The sequence below is a fragment of the Brachionichthys hirsutus genome, chromosome 10 (assembly GCF_040956055.1).
Source record: "Brachionichthys hirsutus isolate HB-005 chromosome 10, CSIRO-AGI_Bhir_v1, whole genome shotgun sequence".
In the NCBI taxonomy this organism is placed as follows: domain Eukaryota; kingdom Metazoa; phylum Chordata; class Actinopteri; order Lophiiformes; family Brachionichthyidae; genus Brachionichthys; species Brachionichthys hirsutus.
The window spans coordinates 10,598,558-10,620,264 of record NC_090906.1 but is presented as its reverse complement, the minus strand read 5'-3'; the positions used below and the strand labels follow the sequence as shown (position 1 = coordinate 10,620,264).

Below are 21,707 nucleotides of genomic sequence, written 5' to 3'. Positions count from 1 at the left end.
AATCATTCTTTTATGGCAAATGCCGTTAGCTTCTTACTCCTGCTTCAGTCTGTATTCTGGAAATTTATTGCGTCTAAAATGTAAAAGCAGAATGTAAGCATTTGCCAATGCACCATTTTCAGTATGCTACAGAGGATTCATGGACCAATGTATTCTTTATGCAGTCATTAAGATGTGGAGAACCCTGACTCATCCGTGCTTGTAAATGACTAAGCCTCTCATGCATGCCTCTTTCAGACTCAGTCATGATGAACCTGTTACCATTTAACCTGCTTCTCTCTGGATCCTTTCAAACTGGGGGCTTTTTTTAGAGCAGTTCACGGTTTGTTTGAAATGTGTTAACATAAAATTCCGACTAAGAATAAACAAAAAAATAAGTTAAATGAAGGTTGAAAGACAAATATATTGTCTCTTAGAAGTGACTAACAAATGATCACATTCATTGTATTTTTTCTCGTTTTAGTAGTTTCAACTTCTTTTAGATTGGAGTTGAATACAAAGTGGATCATCAGCTGTTAATTGCTTCACCATGCCCAGTAGCACAAATTGATTTTATTGAAGGATTTTTTTGTGTGCTGAAAACAACTTCCAGCTGTGGTTGGAATCAACATGGACAGGATAAGGAAACAGACACAGTATGCTGCAACTGGCTGAAGATAGCGATGACGGAGATGGTTGGTAATTATCTGGGACAATAAGGCAATGCCGTATTTATTGAAATTGAAGCAGACTCAAATTTTTAATTTGAATGACCAGTTTCAGACAAAAATAAAACAATTAAACTTTTACACATATTTTGATCTTTGATATTTTAACCTGGGCCAGTTTGCAACCTAACAACCTCTCGGCAACATTGGATACTCTGCAGACCAGGCTGAAGACTAAAATCAATCCAGTCTGTGCTTTCTAGACCCTCAGGGTTTGTCAATATCATACTAGTGAAGCTCAAATCGAAAAATACATATCATCTCATGGCTTCTTTATCCACACAGTAAACATTACATAATATATTTATTATTATTGATATTATTCTGTTTTCTTATTTATTTTTGTTTGGCATTGGATTGTCATATATTTCAGTGTATTTTATTTAAGTTATACTTTACTCCATCTGGGAACTTGAACTTGCTCATTATTTACATCCCAAAGACAGACTTAGGAGGGCAATGAACAAACCTAAACAACATAAACAAACACAAATAATAATTATTTAATAAAATAAAAGAATATGCAAGATAAATGAAATGGATTTCTCCTTTGTTTTGTGAGTGAGTAAAAGGGAAAGCAGCTTCTAAGCTTTGTTCCTTCAGGAGAACATTTCCCATTCCAACTGATAGCACACAAATTTGAACCTCAGTTGCTGAGGGACACACAGATACACTGAATGGTTCACTACAGCTTTTTAGCCCTGTATAAAAAAATATTATAATTATAATACAAATTATTATATATCTGTCTGTCTGTCTGTCTGTCATGTTGTTCAAGCAGCATCTTGTTAGATGAAGTATCTTTATAAAGGTCAAAGGCTCACTTACATGGATTTGAAACAAATCTGTGCAAGATGATTTGAGGTGAATAAGCCTTTTGGCTGCATGGACATGGTGTTATTTATTTTACTACAATTCATGAAAAATGGGAGCAACGAACAAATAGTGTCACTTTTGTATTTTTGTTGAGTACACAATGGTGACAATGAGAGATTGCCCAAAGTATGCTTGGAGAAAGATTAATACTTTAAACAAACCCATTTAGTGCAGTGAAGCAGCCGTTGTCTTCCTTGTGTAGTATAACTTCACTCTTGGGTATATCTTCTGGAAATAAGAGTACATTTTCTCTCTCAGTCCAACTTCTGGTTTAGTTGGACTACTTTCCAACTAAACTAATTCCAAACCAAACAAAATCTGACAAAATAATGTTGCTTGTTTACACCATTGCTTCAAACACTACATGGATGACTGGACCGTGATTCCACAATTTTGGAACAATATACTGCATTGAACACCAGTTAATATGGTATCAGGAGATTATTAGCATTGCTGCACTGGATTGCCCTCAACAGTCAACAAAAAGTTAAGAGAGCATGGTTTCCCAGATAATATTCCACATTAAATATACAATTTGTATTTTTAATATTTTTTTCATTTCATATCATATTGTCAAGTATTCCTCAAGGAGAAGAAATCAATCAGTATGTAAAATGAAAGAACTCCCAGTGGTAAGTCTAATTAAAATTTGGAGGCCAGATGTTTTGCCTTCTTGCTTTTCCCTGTGGTGTTCTATTGGCAGCCCCCAGCCTCTGTATTTTTCAAGAAGCTATTTGGATGCACAAGAAAGAAACATAAATCTTTCATTTTCAGCCAGTTGATATTCCAGTATAAAGTACTGTAGATGTAATTTGCTGAATGCATTCCGTCCAAGAGTCCACTTGGGTATACACTGTCGGAGGCTTTTTCCTCATTTATATTTGCTTTATCACACATATGGCCAAAACAAATGGATACCTAGAATTTGAATTTCTTGCTTTTGGATATATATTCATATATGCAGCCAGTGAAGAGAAGAAACTAATGATTTTTTTTTTTAATGATGAAAAAATATGTGTTAAACCAGTTAGCATACCAATGGTGTGTTTGCTGTGCATTGTGCTTTCGGAATACCATGTGCTTTGATTTAATCAGGTTTAGCGCATTAACGTTAAGGAGATGATCTGGAGTCTCTCTTCTATTTGGAAGCAAAGAAAACTACATATATAATGCAGCATTGATAGTATCAATATCACATATACACTGTGTTTAACAAACTCCCAAAATCAGTCACTGATGTAGCTACTAGCTTTGGCTCTTCCTGTCTTGTACCAGTCGGAGTTGAGGATAAGAGTTGCATTTGTACGTAAAGTTTGAGAAGTCATTTTTTTAGCCTATAAAGTCACCAAGACAGTTTCCTTGGTGACTCGTTTTAGAATGCACGCCATTGAGACAAGCTTTCTAAAATAACCTCTAGTGCGGTGAAAAAATATCATCTCAACTAAAAGAAAATAACAAAGAACAAAGAAAGAAGCCAACAAAGAAGCCATATATTCTAGTCAGTGTCCTCTCCGGTACTGTAAACACTGCCTTTGAGTTGGTGTGAAAAACAGTCTGGGTAGTTTGAAAGGTCAAGATCAGGAACTGAAACACATTTAATATCTTTAAGGCTTGCATTGAAATTGCATTGGCGAGCTTCAGCAATTATATGTCGACTTCACCCAACATCTCTAGCAAAGTTAAAGCAATTAGCCACATTTTTTTAATTAAGATATGTTATTGCTGTTATAGTAATCATCATTGAACAATAGAGTATGGTGACATGAAATGTCTCAATAATGAAACCACACGGGGATTGTATTAACATTAATATCAAGAAGAACTTGAGCTCATAACACTTGCCAATGATAATGCATAATTATGATTAAATTGAATACAAAAATATTGTGCTGTGTATAAATATATCTGCATAAATTAGTTGGTAAATGCATCATTTGTTAAACATTTGAAATATTTTAACCAAAACCATAGAATGAGTGATAGTTTTTTTTTTCCATTGGAGAGTGAAAACTCAGGTTGCTGTACTCAAGGAAATGCCTAATTTGTTAAGATGCTGTATTACTACTACATGATTTCCTGCTTTTGCCCAGATTGGAGTATTTCTCCCTGCAAGCAATGGCTCTCACATATATTTTATTCATTATATATATATATATATATAATTAAAACTATATTTACAAGGGACTTTGAAAAATCACATTACTTTCAGGGTTATATTGAATTTAATGCCAGACCATGCTGAAATTTAATAGTAAAAGTATATAATTCACATTACACTCACTTGAATCCAGGATGAAAGGCATAGCTTCACCTTTTTGCAGCTGAATATTTTAAAGGGTTCAAGTTGAACTGCAGGTGTGTGCAAATGGAAGCTTTCTAGTTTCCTCAGCTGCTTCAAACATGGGACCTATTAGGAACTGGAGATACAGCTGGACTATTTATTATTAATGATAAAATTAAATATCAAGGTAACGGCTTCATAGACAATAACAAGAACATGGGTGGCATCTTCCTTGACATTATATTCTATCATTTAATGTGCTTGCTGGCTCTTGGTCTTTTACTTCTTATTTTGGTTAAACCACAAATAAACATGTGGAGCGAGATGTCTAATCTATTAACATTTTGACATTTACTGGATCATTTACTCTTCATTCAACAACTATCCACTGAGGCACTGCAGCTATGCTAAAGCGAAGACCTGACAGTATATAGTTTCCTACGAATGTTCTTACAAATACATCTTCTAAAGGATTTACACTTCTTTTTAAGAAAGACAAACATTTAATTGATTCCTTTTTTAATCAATGACCTATGTTGGACAATATTCAGGAAATTAAAATAATTAAATACATAAAAATGAGTCCAAACACAGGGTTGCATGCCTAACTGTCAGGATATTGTGGCTATAATCCCAACCCGATGGCATATATAAACAATAACCATTTTGTTTTAATGAAAACTGCTTTAGCTGCAGGCAAAGCTGAGATAACGGTAAACCTCCAACCCTTAAAAGAACAATCCTAACATCACCCCTGCCGCATAAAATGAGGGACAAATGCTCTCAATAAGATAAAGAGGCTTGAGTATAAGACACAGATACATGCTTACATGACAGTAATAGGATTACTTACCCCTACAGTGAAATACACCCATCACATTCGCTAATGTGGTAGACTATTTATTTTAAGAATATATTCATAGGTTGCTCTTTTGAAGTCCAGTTTTGAGGAGATGAAAGAACCATTCCTGAAGCACCTTGTTTTCCCAAATTCAGATATTGCCTTTTCAACACCGGGGAGGAGTGAAGCAGATCCTCCCACCTCTTAATACTCTGCTTACTAGAGAGCTCTTTCTGTAATTAACCAAACCACATGAGGCCAAACATAAGTCCAAATGCTCGCTCTTATTTTGATTTAAGTTCAGGGAATAGTCTCCCAATGAACAAGAGTCAAAAAAGGAGACAATAAAGGCACATACACACCTACATGCAGGATGCTATAATTGTCATTGAAGGTACAACGGATGCATACATTGGTATGTCTACAATAGCTTTAAGCTACGGCTATAACAAACCTCAAATCGTGCCATATTTGGCACAATCAATCTTTCCTTCTTTGTTTTTAACGTCAGTGCTAAAGCTCCCCACCTGCCTTGTGTACGCCATTGTTTAGGGCAGATAAACAAGCGTAGATGAGGTGAAGTGATAAGTAGATTGACAGCTGCTGGTGGAAATTATTGCTCGATAAATTGTTCTACCTTCGTAACTGCCAATCAGAAACACACATGCGCCCACACACAGTTGCAAACACGCCAAGCTACATCATGACAGGAACGACAGCGAGATGTTCATGTGCTGCTGACAGCTTTATAAACACATTTCATCCAAATCTCCTTGGACGCCAGCACCATTAGAAAATCACTTGTCTATTAAATCAGTTCTCCCTCAGAGGATGATGGTTATGAATTCTCTGGATTAGCATGAGAAACATCGGATATACAAGCATTATCAGGTGACGCAACAATGTTATTACATGCCAAGTTTAAAAAACATATTGAAACACCTCAAGGTGTTATTTACTAGCAAGGGGACGGTTTCCTGAGACCTTCCCAGCTGGTGAAAATAGCAGCCTCGGAACCAACAGTTATGCAGCATATCCCGTTTGGAAACCAGATACTGGTGGTGGTGGTGGTGGCTGATGACTCTGTGAAGCTGATTAATGATAAAGATGGCAAATCTTTAAAGACAGTTTGGTGATTGGGGAGGCGGAGGATGCTTGAAAGAGCAGCATGAAAGAAGAAGCGGAACAGAGTGATAAATTAGAATCAGAGACACAGGATAATTGGCTGACTATGAAGGTGTGTCCCCGTGCTATTGGATAGATGTGTTGTGCTGATGAGAACAGCTGACTGAAATTACACCAGATGTAATTCCTGTAAAATAAGACTGAACATGAATGAGAAGTGTGAATAACAGAAAAGCATGAGTGTAGTCTCAGCATGCCAATGTATCTTCCTCACTGAGGAAGCCGTCTATCCAGGAACAGTTAGTTTTAATAAATTACATATATTTATTATAGATGTTGTTAGAGGTAAATACCCATAATCTGACAATTTGTGTGTGTGTGTGTATATAGTGGCAATCTTTTTCTTTAAATAAATGTTTGGAAAGTATTTTCTCACAAACATGTGTTTGGAACCCAAGTGAAATTACATTTAACACCAAAATCCCAGAAGCTTAAATTTTTGGGCAGAAAAAATGCTCAAAGCTCAAAGTATTTGAATATTATCTCTATAAGCTAATGTCTTTCACGTCCCAGGAAACACACAGACCTGCACAGTTGGTATGGAGAAGACAACAGACATATGGAAATATACGCACAAACCTATACCCATTGGCACCAGAAGCATTTATTGTATTGGTGTCATTCCTTTTGTGGGTTTGGTTGATTAAATCAAGGTAGTAAATGGCCGTAATATACAGATTAATAATATTCATAATAGACATTCATTTGTGGTTAAAGTAAAATGGATGTGACTAATAACAAAATGAAATATTAGCTGTTAATAATTTGAATGGAATATAATAGTCTAATCAGTCAGTCGCAGTTAGAATGGCTGGCTGACTGGGCTTTATAAAGGTAATTGCAAATGGAAACTCGTGCATCCACTTCCACACTCGCCGTCTTACCTGTGAAAAAACAACCAGGTTTTATGGTGCAACGGGTGGTTGTGCGTGGGCGGGAGCTCTAATATGATTGGCTCAGGGACGGTGTAAGGCTGAGTGGCAGCCCATAATGGGAGCCTCTGAGAGGTAAACCCAACAGCTGTGTGTCTGCTGCTAATGACTGGAAACAGTCAGATGAACTCTTGTTTGCTTCATAATGGCCTGGGGGGGGGGGGGGGGGGGGCATTGCTTCAGGTTGTCCTAATGTGACAGACCCCGTCTTTGACTCGTTACTCCAACTTCTTATGCTTAAAGTGATCACAATGCTGATGTTAGTGATAACATCAGTCTCTGGGAAGAAGAAAGGAGATACAGAAAGTAACTGGGGTGTGGGATGGAGTTTACTCCCTGCTGGGCCACGTTGATTTATAGCCTTGGACTAAAGCATTCATTTTAGTTACGCTGCAGCAGTTTTTTAACAGATGATGGCTTTAATCTGAAACTATAGAGTTTCCATTGGCATGAAAGCAAGAATGTAATGTATGTGACACTAATTCCAAACTAATGTTATTCCCCCCCTCCTCAAAGGTCTGCATTACATTACTGCATTCACCCTTCCTTGTGAGAACCGCCTGAGGGTGGCGCCAAATTAATAAATTGTGCCCCCCCCCCCCCCCCCCCCCGCCCCAGCTACCATTTCAGCCCATTCATTTTAATACATGGAATGCATATCAACAAGTAAACCGTCAGCGCAAGGCGACAGCAGATTTAGTTCGCGTTTACAATCACACGCGCGTTTCACATTTACACACAAGCAGTGAAAACACGCACGTTCAGTGACTGACTGCTTGTGACGCTTATCTAACAAGGTGCGTCCCTCTATTTGAGGCGACCCGGAGATTCTTAAACCGCAGGAATCTCGCAATTTCATGATCGGCAGCCACGGAGGGCATAATGTGATGCTGAGTGTGAAAGTTGCTGCGCGCTGCGGTGGATGTGGGAGCCCCCGCCTCCTCCCACGCTCCGATGAGGAGAGAGAGAGAGCGAGAGAGAGAGAGAGAGAGAGAGAAAGTGAGAGAGGGGGAGCAACTAACCTACCCACAGCATTTCACCACTTGCTCTCTGGAAATACTTCAGATGGGCTTATTGCATCCGACTGGCTTTTACAAAATAAATAATTTTCTGCTGTAAACGCGTCGTTCACGTTGCCATCGCTCCGACATCCAGGCGCGTCCTCAGAGTGCGCTCCAGGCGACTTATTCCCGTGGAAGCGCCGCTCGCCAAACTTGGACCGACGGCGAAAGGGATGCACCAACGAGGGCATTATCTTGGCAGGGATCACTTATTGAAGATGGGAAATGGCACGCAGTAGGCTGTTCCCACGGAATGCGACAGTTCTCTCATAAATAATCCAACACGGACAGATCTGAACTTGTAACATTTCCCGAGCAGCAGCAGCAGCAACTATCTCCGGACGGCGGTGGGCGCATTATCCAGAATCTCGATGCGTAAAGGTCCACATGCAAGTGAATGGATTTTCTGACTGCTGAAGTTATTTGGCTGTCAGGCGCTGTGACGGAGGTTTGAGGGTGAGACGCACCTGCCTCTGGGATCGCCCGGTGGGACACAGCAATCATCCAAGGGACCAGACATCTCGCCAGGCGCTCGTACAGCCAAGTCTCTGGACTGAGGTAATGGAAAGACTTTCACAGTTTCACCAAGAAAGTTCCTTTGATCGGGCGGAGATTGTTCTTGAGTGAATGCCGACTTCTTTAGTACACTGGGCTGAAGTAGGCAACCGTCCAAATCGGTGTTTTCTTTCCTACAGGCAACAACAAGTTGCAACGCGACGCACTTCGTCGCGCACCGACGGATCCGAGCGGCGACGCGGTGTTACAGGTTGATGGGGAAACGAGCAGTGGAAAGGCGCGGTGTTCACGCACGGCAGCGACGCTCTGCGCGGTTAAGACGGACGCGTCGTAATTAAAACGCGTCCGAGTATTAGTCGAGTCTCAGTGAGCGATGACATAAAAAGTCATTAGGGCTGCGTGTCGTTGCACTTCAGTCAGATCTGCGCTGGCAATCGGAATATTATCATTTTTATTATTACAGCATTATGATTCTGTGAAGTAGAAAATGTGATCCATTGATAGCATCCCCCCCCCCCCCCCCTTATTTTACACGAGCAGCAAACACCACACTAATTGCACTGTTAGTGGATATTTATTTGGAGCTCTTTGTTTCCCCGAGCAATGATTTATTTTCCCTTTGAGCAAATAATTCTGACATATAGGCTGCTATAACAAAGCGGCAGTTGTCCTATGGAGACATCCATGCGTATAATTGGAGGAGGAGGAGGGGGGGGGGGTCTTTGATCAGCGCATCCGCATGGGTAATCTCTGCTCTCCAGTTTGAGTCTAGGGTGTTGTTTCTCGACACTCCAACGGCCACCAGGCACATTTTAATCGTCTGCTCCACATAGTGATGTCTGCATAAGTTCCTGCAAAAATAATACTGGCCATCCAAACAGACCCAAAACAGGTCTATAAGCCACTCGTATAGTCTGCAAAAAAAATAGACCTGCTAAACTAAAGGGATTTAAATATGAAGCACTTCCATCCATCCATCCATCCATCCATCCATCCAGAAAGTGCTGTAGCTGAAAGCAAGTGACCTAAATTTGGCATCTGGTAATTGAGCAGTATGTAACATCTCCCTTTAAACACTGTAACGGTGTACGTCAGAATGCAGCCTCTCTGATCTCAGTGTATTTAAATACCTGTTGTGGTGAGACTCGACCCTCTATCTGTGTTTTTTGTGCAGTTTGGCCGAGGCAATAGCTGAAACAAATGTCCATGCCCTATCGCTAGTGTTTCTAACTAAAGGCCATTGCTTTCTCATTACCAATGACCAGAGTTTATGGTCCCAATAAGTGTGTAGGGATACCTGAGCTGTGAAAACTGCCCATCATAAATCATGCTGGTGGGAGGATAATGTATTTTACCTGTTATACTAGCTAAAGGAGCAGTCAGACAATATATCAAATCACATCAGTTGAGAAAATCATTAAATCATCCACCGTCTTTCCAGACTTGAGCAAGGCAGGGATGCATGTATTACAGTATATTAATGAGCATGATTTGATAATTCAGGTTCTGCAAAGTAACAAGAGGTATAATCAGAATCAGAATCAGAAGGTGTTTATTGCCATTGTCAGTGAGGGTTCACAGACTAGGAATGTTTCATGTGCTACCTGTAACAGTAATGACTAAGATACAAAAAACATATAAGTACAGACACATCACAAAACAATGTATGTTATCGCTACCGGATCACAATCTTCTCTGCAGTTACTGCAAAGCCAATCAATTAGCACAAAATACGTTTCACTCCTGCACTCCAATTATTTTTCTTCCATCCAACACTTTGACATATTAGTCATTTGCAATCATGCCTCAGTTGATTCTACGCTTGAGTCATTTCTGCTGGACCTGTAGAGCGGTCAAATTAAAGAGCAAGTGTCACACAGTCAGCCAGTGAGTCGGTGCCACCGGTGGATAATCTGTCTCTGTGGTAGCCAGAGCAGTGTCGCAAGCTCTGCAATATATTACTTCTTTTTTTTTTTAAGCACCTTCATTTTGAGTGCATTGTGACTGCACTGAAATACATACACCCTTTTGTTTTTTAATCATTTTCTAAGTGAAATATTTGAATCAAAAATATGAGCGTCACCTCATTTTTAAGAAAACAATCCACCCTTCGCTCCATTAAAATGTCATTTTCACACACAGAAAGATGGTGATGATGAAGTGAAGTGATGACACTTTTATTCAATGCTGGTGTTAAGTATCTGATAAAATACATCAAGCCATCACACACTATGCAAACCTGTCATATTGTTTTTTCATTAAAGGCTGCTTTTTTTTTACTTTTCATACATTTCATATAAAAAGAAATTCCATATGTGCAGCCTTATATTTTTTTTTCCAACTGATCATTAATGGCATTATTATTTGATAAAAAAATAAACTTAACCTGCTGGCCCTACAAAAATGTGCTGTGTTCTCTATTCAGATGAGCTTGAGCTGAATGAGTTAAAAAAAAAGAAATTCTGTCCGCCCACCTATGAAAATGAAAATTCCATAACTGTATATTGTCTGAATTGCATCAGAGAAGCGTAATAGCGGGTATTTATAAGCTAAGGTCATTGTTCTGACCAGGATCTGCTACAGACCAGGCCTTATTTTGTCAGAAAACAACATCCCTCTTGAGAATGAAGTGTGCGCAGTTTGCAACAAGTATAGGGGCAGTGATTGTAGACATGTGGAAGCTGACATGTTTCCTTGAACGGTGGTTACAGCTTGGTTTGAGGGCTCCAGCTGAGACTCGGTTAGACCTCGGAGTTTGCTGATGTTTAGCTGTCAGCACAGTCTTTCCACCTTTTTTTTTTCTTTGTAGCGGCAGAGGGAGTGGGCACTGGCTGAGCCTCTAGGGACAGGTGAAGGGACAAAGAATTGCAGGCAGGTCACCAGAAAGTAAGTGGGAGTTCACTGCCAGTCAAAATGACACTGCATGATATGGGGTTGCGACTTGCAGAAACATCCTTCTCAAGTGCTATTACTTCGACTTTTGAAATTGCTGCAAATATTCAAACTTTCTGACAGAAGTGTTTTTATTTTTGTTATACTGCATATTTTCTTTACAACATGCAAGTGTATTTTGTATTTTATTTTATAGTTGAAAAAGCTGTAAAAGCATTTTCATAAAATGTCATGATGCATTAAGGAGGCATATTATGAAAATATGTGCATCATTTGAGGGGCTGTTCGGTCTCTTTAATCACAGTACCTAGTTGTGAACAGTATGTTTTTTTTTCCATTAGGTACTGTATATATGTATATTAATCACTTCTCCATACCTGTGAAACAACAATAGTAACAACACACTCCCAGATGACGCAAAGGGCAGGAGAGTGTGCGAGCCACTTGTCCTCCTCCTCTGGGACCACTCTCACCTACGGAGGGCATTGCTAGTTGAAGGGGCCATGCCTCAGTGAGCATCTCCTGCTGCTTGAGAGTGACTCAAGTCTTGCGCTCAGACTTTGGCAGCCCTGATGGTTTAAATAAGTTGGAGATGGGCCAGGCAATAATCTCGCTCTGACGCAACCTGACCTTATGAACTCCATTAGTGAGCAGTTTCGGCTTGATCGCATACTTTGTTGCACGAGCCAAATTTCTTTTACAGAAGACACAAAAAAAAATAATCACACCCATCAAGTAGTTTGAGACCGTCTCCATACTGCTGTACAAGCTGCCTCCAGTTTTTCTCTATACAGGAACCATCTGGACCGTGGTGTGATGACAGCGTGAAGTTTTGTCCTGAATGCCGCTTCATTGGTTGTGCTAAGATATTTTACATTGAATATTTAGCACCCAGATGCACCTCCATAAATGACCTGTCTCAATGTGTTTTATTTGTTTGTCTCTTTGCACAAGATGACTCTTGCGGCTTTGCTTTGCACTTTAAGCTCTGACGGCTGTTTAGGGTTTCAGTATGCACTGTAATACAACCTGTAGTACAGTCAGGGGTCACCCATGCATTAGCCAGGCCGAAGCTGTCCTATTGTGTAGCTATCACAAATAAACTCTGCAATTGTATAAAAGATACAAAGGGAAAAAGCATACACATTAAAATAAATGTCCCTGCAGTCATTCTCCGAGACGACTATCATTTTGTAACAGTAGAAATGGTGATTTTTATTTGCCTAAAGGATCAAATTTCTGAGCCTAAGGATTTTAGCGTGGCAATGCGTGTTTGTATTCAGGCCCTGCAAGGAGTTTTGAGTAGTGGACCCAGAATGTGAAATGGCAGAACAATTTCACTGCACCGGAAGATCTAACCTCTTCATCCTCCATTTGATTTTATGCTGAGTTATGTATCACAATCTGCCTGAATCAGCTCGTAGTCTGGTGGGGGCTACCACACCATCTGGGATGGCAGATGATAAACCAAGTTTTTCACAGAATAAACGCTGAAGTGCAGGAAACGTCACCCCGAGTTGCGTTCAGCAGTTCTAATTAATCAATTCCTCTGCTCAGGTGGTGAACTGTGGGGATACATGCAGTAGACCAGTTTAGCGAAAAATCTCAACAAAAGCTTCCCCTTTGCCATCACTGCACAGTTGTGCTTTCTTGCCAATCTTGTGATTCAATATTTCTCAGACAGCTGACAATTGTGAGATGAATATCGAATAGATTGGGGTCACTAATATTTACCTGATGGACGGCGTGATGTTTATTTCACAAACAATATAAAAATGGATGCACATGTAAACAAAGACAAATGAGCAACAACTCGCTGTGGCCGCCAGGCATCGTGCCATCTGGAAGACAGGCACGAGGCCAACTGGAAGACATTAAGTCATGAGTGTCATCAACCACAACAATCATGTTTCTATCAAAGCACACCTCTTCACTCTAGAAGTGGCAGCTACAGTTACAGCTAAACAAAGAATGGTAATTCATTTTAATATGCCCAACGTGGAAATAATTTGATGAACTTAAATTCACCAACACATATTTTAAAAACATGATGATGAAACAGTAACGCAAGTGTCAAGACACATTCACCCACGTGCGGTATGGCTTTTACATTAGAGACGCGCGTCAAACAAAGATGCGATTCAGCTTTTTTTTTTTTCCTTTCACACTTTGAAGCAGAAATCCTTTTTCATGGCACATTGACCGAAGGCTTGCCCTACAAAAGTAAAAAGGGGACACATCAATAACTGAGCAATTAGTGCATCTATAAACTGCACTTCCATTTTTAATAGATTCAAAAGGATTTGGTTTTCTCATGAATGGCATGATGGGAAAAGCATTGTGCATTATTGAAAAATGTATGTGATGATAATAGCCAAGTTGGATAATCTACATAGGAGGAATTGTGCTCATTGTCATCCTTTGTCCTCAGCATGCAAGCCTTTAGTACTGCAGGCCTCTTCTGGAAGGTAAAATAGATCATTTCTCAGAGAGGTTTGGAAGGATTTATCTTTATGGTATGTTTGATACCTTTGGTTACTTTTCTTCACTCAATGTCTATTAGTGTAATACTGAAATAACGAGTCTCCAAGGCCGCGTAGAATCAGATTTTATATTACCGTTTTATTTGATTTTACTGCTGAAACAATCCATTCTTGCCCTCAAGACCTGTCTGTGTACACAAGATAGAATTTGTTCTTTCTACATTAATTTCTACATGAAAGTTATAAAGCTGAGACACTGTCTTAAGGACAAATAAATAAATAAAACATGTTGAGATGTAGTTATGGATACATTTTTAAAGAAATATATCCTCCTTTTCTCTTGTTGTCTCGTTATTTTATTTGGCTTCCACGCTTGTGTTAATTTTTGGTATACAGCTTATTGACAAAAAAATATTTTGCAGCTGTTGAGTTATAATAGAACAAATACAAACTTAATTTTTCCTGCTGACTAAATTCTTTCCCTCTTGTCTGAAGGATTGATTTTCCTTCATATAATTAGAGTTCCATAATTATCGCCTTTGGAGCTCGTTGGAGCTCCCAGACATTTCATCAAAAACATTCACAAACATGATTTCTAACAGAAAACACATTTTGACACTGATATTCTTTCATGTTTGATTTGCAGGCTGATCTTCTGATGACCTAATGGAACTGAATTTGCATCTAGTGCTATTTTGGGTCCTGGTGCTGCACTGTGCTTCTTCTGATGGCAGCATTCTGTACCGGGTCCAGGAGGAGCAGCCTCCAAACACTTTGATTGGTAGCTTGGCAGCAGACCAGGGCCTGCCAGATTCAGGCCATCTCTACAAGCTGGAGGTGGGTGCCCCTTACCTTCGCGTTGATGGAAAGACTGGGGACATTTTCACCACAGAGATTCCCATTGACAGAGAGACTTTGAGAGACTGCCGTTCCATGATGAAGGGCAAGCCCTGCTACCTGGAATTTGAAGTATCAGTGACGGATCTGATACAGAACCAGAGCCCACGACTCATTGAAGGACGCATTGAGGTACAGGACATCAATGACAACACTCCACAGTTTCCGTCGTCTGTGCTCACCATTTCTGTCCCTGAGAACACGATCATGGGGGCTTTATTCTCCATACCACTAGCTACAGACAGAGACTCTGGCAGGAATGGGGTGGCGGATTATGCTCTGACAGCGGGGCCAGACGCAGCAACCCTGTTTGGTTTACAGGTGGCTGAAGACAGGAGTGGGAAGCTTCCACAGCTTATTGTCCTTGGAAACCTTGATCGTGAGTTCAAGGATTCCTATGACCTGACCATCAAGGCAGTGGATGGAGGAAACCCTCAGCGCTACAGCAGTGCTTTGCTAAGAGTACTAGTAACTGATGCCAATGATAATGCTCCAAAGTTTGAAAGGTCTACTTATGAGGCGGACGTGTCAGAAAACAGCCCAGCTGGACACTCTGTGTTACAGGTAAGGTTGTGATTCAAGCATACTTGCACTTGAGAATGAATTTGTATGTAATTGTATGTGCCAATTTATCAAAATGTATTTGAATCATGTTTGTGCATAGCTTATTTGACAGAAACAGTCTAAATGCTAAATGTGCAATTCAAAATCATTTCTTTTTTTTAACATTGTGTTGTGCTTTAAATTAATTACAGTAGCTCTTGGGAAATTAATGGCACACTTATTTTTTTAGCAACTCATATATCTTATTCATATTTATGTTTTCAAAATGAAGAAAGTGACAAATTGGTACATTCTAAGTACCGGTAATTACAATAATAGAGTATTAACATACTATGTTTGTTCTGGCAATTAAGTCGCTTATTACTTTTAATACTATTCCTGCAGAAATTAGACAGACAATCTTTAAGACTGTATGAGATCAACTGTGCAAAATTTACTGACTGTCATAAAACAAACACTTTTTTATAGCCATGTATCGGAAGCCTTTTGATTTATTTATTTATATATTTTTTCATTGGCCACTGATTAGTCCAGGAAATATTTAACTTACTTCCATTTTTGACCATAAATTATGCCTTTAACCACATGATTCCTTTTATTGTAGGTCAAAGCAAATGATTCTGACATGGGCCCTAATGGAGAAATTGAGTACACCCTTCACCAAGCAGTGGAACCGGTGCCGAAGCTCTTGCGAATTGATCGGTCCAATGGAATAATCTATGTCAAAGGAGCACTAGACAGGGAGGAAATCAGCAGCTTATCCTTTTATGTGGTCGCAAGGGATAAGGGTCCTCAACCTAAAAGCTCTAAGACTTTTGTGACCATTGAAGTGACTGATCAAAATGACAATGCTCCAGCTGTCGAGATCCGTGGGATTGGCCTTGTGACACACATTGAAGGAGTGGCTAACATTTCAGAAGACATGCCAGTCGGAACAGCCGTCGCTTTGGTGCAAGTTTCAGACAAAGATGAGGGAGAGAATGCAGTGGTCACTTGCGTGGTTGCAGGAGATGTTCCCTTCCAACTCCGCCCTGCCAGCGACTCCTCCAGTGACAACAAGAGGAAGTATTTCCTGCAGACCGCCACTCCACTTAACTATGAGCAGGTTAAGAATTACATAGTCGAGATTGTGGCTGTTGATTCTGGAAATCCAGCACTCTCAAGTACAAATTCTTTGAAGGTGCAGGTTACTGATGTGAATGATAACTCCCCAATATTCTCTCCGACTTTGTTCGAAGTGGATTTTGCTGAGGAAAATCAACCAGGAGAGAAGGTTTTGGATGTCACAGCTTCGGATGCTGACAGTGGCACAAATGCAGAACTCATCTACACTATTATGGCAGATTCATCAATTAAAGGTCTATTTGAAATTGATCCAAATACTGGCGCAGTGAGAGCAAGAGGCCCGCTTGATCGCGAGCATAAAGAGCGCTATGAGTTCCGGGTCACCGCAGCAGATAAAGGCTCACCTGTTCATAAAGGAACAGCAACTGTTGCAATAAAAGTCCTTGACCGCAATGACAATGATCCCAAGTTCATGCTGAGTGGCTACAGCTTTTCTGTTTTGGAAAACATGCCTCCACTTAGTCCAGTCGGCATGGTCACAGTTTTGGACATGGACAAAGGTGAGAATGCTCACGTTCATCTCTCGGTCGAGCCCGATGGAGGCAAGTTTGTTGTTCAAAATGGAACAGGCACCATTCTGTCAAGCATCTCATTTGACAGGGAGAAAGAAAGTAGCTACACGTTCCGCCTGAAAGCAATTGATGGAGGAGAGCCACCAAGGTCTTCATATGTGGGTGTTACCATAAATGTACTTGATGAAAATGACAATGACCCTGTCATCACCAAGCCCTCCAATTCGTCCTTCAGGTGCTTGTCACCTCTAGCGTCCCCAGAAAGCCATGTTGAGATAGTAGAAGCTGAGGACCTGGATAGTGGACCTAATGCAGAGCTGGTCTTCAGTATTGCTGGTGGAAACCCTTATCAGTTATTTCGCATTTCTCCCTCCAGTGGCGAAATCACTCTAACAAAAGAGATGACCCGGAAACATGGTGGACTACATCGCCTAGTGGTGCGAGTAAATGACAGGGGGAAGCCTGGACGATATGCCACTGCCCTGGTCCACATCTATGTCAATGAAACCATTTCAAATGTCAGCTTAGTGGAAGCTCTAGTTGGACACAGTCTTTATACGCCACTGGACAGAGACATTGCTGGTGATCCCGACAATGGTTTTGCTGCACAGCGAAGTAATATTTTGTTTGGTAGCCTTGCTGGTGTGGCAGGTGTTGTCATGCTGATATTGGTGGTTGTATTTATTCGACACAGAATCCAGAGAGAAACTAAGAGCGGATATCAGCCTGGCAAGAAAGAATCAAAGGACTTGTATGCACCCAAGCAGGTACCAAAAAATGCCAAAGGCAAACGAGGAAAAAAAGGTAAAACCCACAAGACCCCTAAACCACTTGGGGAAGAGGAGGAGGTTAGCCTTCAAAAGAGCCTCAAATTCAACCTCGACGGAGTCAATGATAGCCCCAGGATACACCTGCCCTTAACATATTCACCTGGAAGCCCTGATATAGGCAGACACTACCGCTCCAATTCCCCTTTACCCTCCATCCAGCTGCAGGCCCAGTCCCCCTCAGCCTCACAGAAACATCAGGCTGTACAGAACCTTCCTGCCACCAACACCTTTGTAGGAACGGGAGGGGATGACAACTCTACTGGCTCAGACCAATACTCAGATTACAGCTACAAGACGACCAGCCAGCCGAAGTACAACAAACAGGTAAAGTTGTTCCTGACAAACAATCAATAGTGTCTCGTGGTCTGTTTGAGCAGTGGATGTTGAATTGGTTGAGGAATGTTTTATTTTTAAGTGCTATGAGAAACATTGCGTAGAATGCATACTACCCCGTATAGGATTATGCTGTAACTGCTAATTAGCTCCAAATGGAACAATCTTAATGCGACTTTAACTTTCTATGTAACATCCATGTGGTTGGAAATTCACGCACTGCATTTTCTTTTAGTAATTTCTTTGTACACAATTCGAAGCTGCTGAAAAATACATTTAATTTGCATTATTGGCCAATGTTGCATGGCTTCTAGCATTAAATCAGCATTCATATTTTGCTATTTTTGTGAGGTCAGTATGGCAATCGAGCAGAGAAGGTCAGTTTCTCAGTGACTTACTTCTGGTCTTGCGCCTAACCCCCAGCGCTCTGATCTCTGCAGGTCACTTGTTCTTATCTCGGTGTTCCTTATGCTCTTATCTCCCCTTATCACTTCAACATTTGGCAAGACTTGAATCACCATGGAAACAGAAATATTAATAGAGTCAGAGGGGATTACAAACATTAAAAAAAGTGCAGAGTTTGGCGATATAGAGCGAGTATGTCTCTAGGTTTCTGTGTCATCCCATAAGTGTGTGATTTTGTGTCTTTTACTAGACATGAAATAATTGTGTAATTCTGTGTCTGTGCGCGTATTCACTGAAGCATTTGTTTCACTAAGAAAGTAACGTAGAGTCTGGCAATCTATCACCTTTTTCTTAAGTAAATACTGTAGTGAGTTCTTTCTGCTCAATAAAACGTCAGAAAGAAGTAGAAATAGCATTAATAAATTCAAATGCAACCCCCCCCCCCCCAATCCAGACACAGATTATTGAACATCCTTTATATGTAATTTAACAGATGCTCAATCTATATCTGACATTTATTTACTGATAATTTATGCATTTGTAAATCACAACTAATAAGGAGCTCTGACAATGCAATACAAATACATAGTCCGCGTTTCTTTTACATTTAAGTTTACTCTGGGTTTAAAGAAGCTTCCATACTTTAATTTAGTACCGCCACACACACAGAGACATGTTCTGTGTTGTTTTCAGAACATGTTCATGTTCCCTTTAAACAGGTTTCCCACAGAGTAATTAAAAACAAAAAACTGATGAAAACACCACTCTGTTGCAAGCATGCATAGATGACGAATATTGTGTGGTGATACCTCCAGAGCCAGTATCACAGGCGGCTGGATGGTTGGACGTTTCTGCAGATGCTCGCCAACAGTTTGGGCGATTACAACATTCTGTGGGTGGAGTTTGTGTCGAGAGCAGTCGCCACCATCTCCTTGATGGTTAACATAAGGGACCGAAAATGAGCCACAGCCTGTGTCTGCGTAGATCCGTGGTTTTGTAAGAGTGCTAATTGTAACTGCGTCACAGATGTAAGCTCTCGCCACTTGACAGAGATTCTCAATATGCTAACATGAATGCATACAAGACATGACTAAAGTGATTGACAGGCGGAATAAAAACACGGACAGATGTTGACGCTCATGTGACATACCTCAGCAGATGTTGTCTCATGTATGACATCCCTTTTTACATCAGGAAGAACAGATTGACCAAAAATATATAATGAAAGCAACAGCCAAGCGATGAGACAGATGTAGAGCGGCTCCCTTGCTTTAATTAACTGTGCTTCACTCTACAGTTTCTTTTCATTTAAAAACTTGGTCAGGTGTCTAAAACTTATTGGTGTTATGTCTAAAAATGACACATTTCCTGTAACGCATAATGAGAACATAGAATGTCTTGTGCATTTTCAGGAAAACTTAAAAAAAAAAAAAAAGATCTGAAGTATTTTAGCACAAAGCTTGATTCTGTAACTATCTGCAGCATCATCATTAGACTCTCCAACTCTTGCCGGAATTAATTAAAGGCTTTTTTTAATGAGTAACAATCTATTGTTGGGTAGAATCTGAGTCGATGTTTAACAAAGTGAAGCAGTCTGATCTGAAAGCTGTACAAAGTGTGTGTGGGTATGATGGTCTGGTTGTATTTGTAAGTACTTGATAGTGAGTACATTTAAAACATATGTTGTCAGTCTCAGTTACTTCATATAGGTGATTTGTCTAGATGGTGTTTAGGTTTAGTGTTGACGTTAAAGAGGTACTGATTGAGGACCCTCATTAAGAATAGAGAGTATTGACTACATTATTTCAAAATGTTTGCAATCAAATCCATGCTGTAGCTTTTTAAGTCAATATATTCCACATATGAACTGGTTTGTCCAGAGAATGTTTTAATTTTCTTGACAAATCTACAACTGAAAAAAACATCATGAGTTCAAATATCAACCTTTTGTAAATGATGTATACTGAAAAATAACTTGTGCTTTAGATTTAGAGCCCACTTCAGAGAGAGAGGGAGAGAGAGAGATCCAGCTAATCAAATAAATAAATTGAGACAGCTAAAACCAAATAACCATTATTTTTGATAAAGCGGTGTTCTCTGGTCTTGAGCCGATGAAGTTTAAATCCATGGGCAGTGATTCTGTTGCTAACTGTTTAAAAAAATAATAATAATAATTGAAGATGGAGCACCTTTAGAAGCACAGAGTAAGAATACAGGCCATTATGGGCATTGATGAAGACCAGGTCCTGTCCTCTATGATCCTATAGTCAACACTAATTAAATGTTTCAAATACTGAGTCACAAAAATGTATGATAAGCAACTGGAAAGCGAAAAGAAAAGAAGACGAAAATCTCTCTACTTTGTTTTCAGAGAAAATCAATTGCTTTGACAAGAAATTGTCTGTAGTTGTGTAAATGTATATCAAACAGGGTCAAAATGCTCACATATTACATCTACGCAAACAGGATGTGTCTGCTTGATACGCTGCTGCTGTTTCTCTGTGCTAAACAGGCCCTGACAATTGCTTCCATGCTGCTTGCACCTGTTTGGGTAATATTGTAATTAAAGCGGGGACATTGGGAATTTTCCTCAGGGTCTTGGCAAGTTAAACCACTCTCAGGTGTGTGCTGCTATTCTGCTACTCATCGAGGCTTGGCATTTACAAACACAGAAGTTTAGATATTTCAGAGCAATAATTAGTAAAATTGTAATAGTGAACTTTGCAGACAATGTTTTTTTGAATGATGCTTGAAATTTAAAATGCAATCAATATATTTAGACACTGACTTGCACACTTTTGAATAGTATGTGCTGTGGCTTATTTATTCCATTCATGCTGTTATTGTGGCTGTACGTTAAACATGGCGACTTATCTAGGGTGTACCCCCATCTGATACCCCCCCAGTAATTGTCTCGTGTTCAAGAAAACGAATGGAAAAAACAATTTGTATTTATTTTTATTTTTTGCTCTCTCCTCATCACCTTTGAATGTGTGATATTGCGTGATGGTTGCTGGAGGAACCTGTGACTCACATTGGCAATACAAACTGATAATTAGCCCTTTTGGGTCCGACAGCTAACACCTTTTCACACACCTCCCTTAATGAGAATCCTACAAAGACAAGTGCGAGTGGAATAAGAGTTCATTGTTGCACAGCAATCACGGTTGTTTGAAAGAATCTACAGTAAATGCATCCGTGATGCATGTTCACACCATTAATATGCACTACTGTTTTCCTCCTGCGGGCTACTCTTTCATATCCATT

The 21,707-nt window shown here is 40.0% G+C and overlaps 1 protein-coding gene across 1 annotated transcript; it reads left to right on the top strand.

Annotated features, from left to right (window-relative positions):
• Positions 1–14,440: 14,440 nt before the first annotated feature.
• Positions 14,441–19,402, top strand: LOC137900308 (protocadherin-1-like). The gene is made up of 3 exons (XM_068744372.1): positions 14,441–15,235; positions 15,840–18,026; positions 19,256–19,402. Exons 1-3 carry the CDS (start codon positions 14,441–14,443, stop codon positions 19,400–19,402), a joined length of 3,129 nt encoding a protein of 1,042 aa, XP_068600473.1.
• The last annotated feature ends 2,305 nt before the right edge of the window (positions 19,403–21,707 follow it).

Excerpts from the sequence above, each read along its gene's own strand:
- LOC137900308 (XM_068744372.1), top strand. The coding sequence starts at position 14,441 with ATGGAACTGAATTTGCATCTAGTGCTATTTTGGGTCCTGGTGCTGCAC. Across the intron at positions 15,236-15,839 it reads CTGGACACTCTGTGTTACAG|GTCAAAGCAAATGATTCTGA; the intron begins GTAAGGTTGTGA and ends CTTTTATTGTAG. Across the intron at positions 18,027-19,255 it reads AGCCGAAGTACAACAAACAG|AGCCAGTATCACAGGCGGCT; the intron begins GTAAAGTTGTTC and ends TGATACCTCCAG.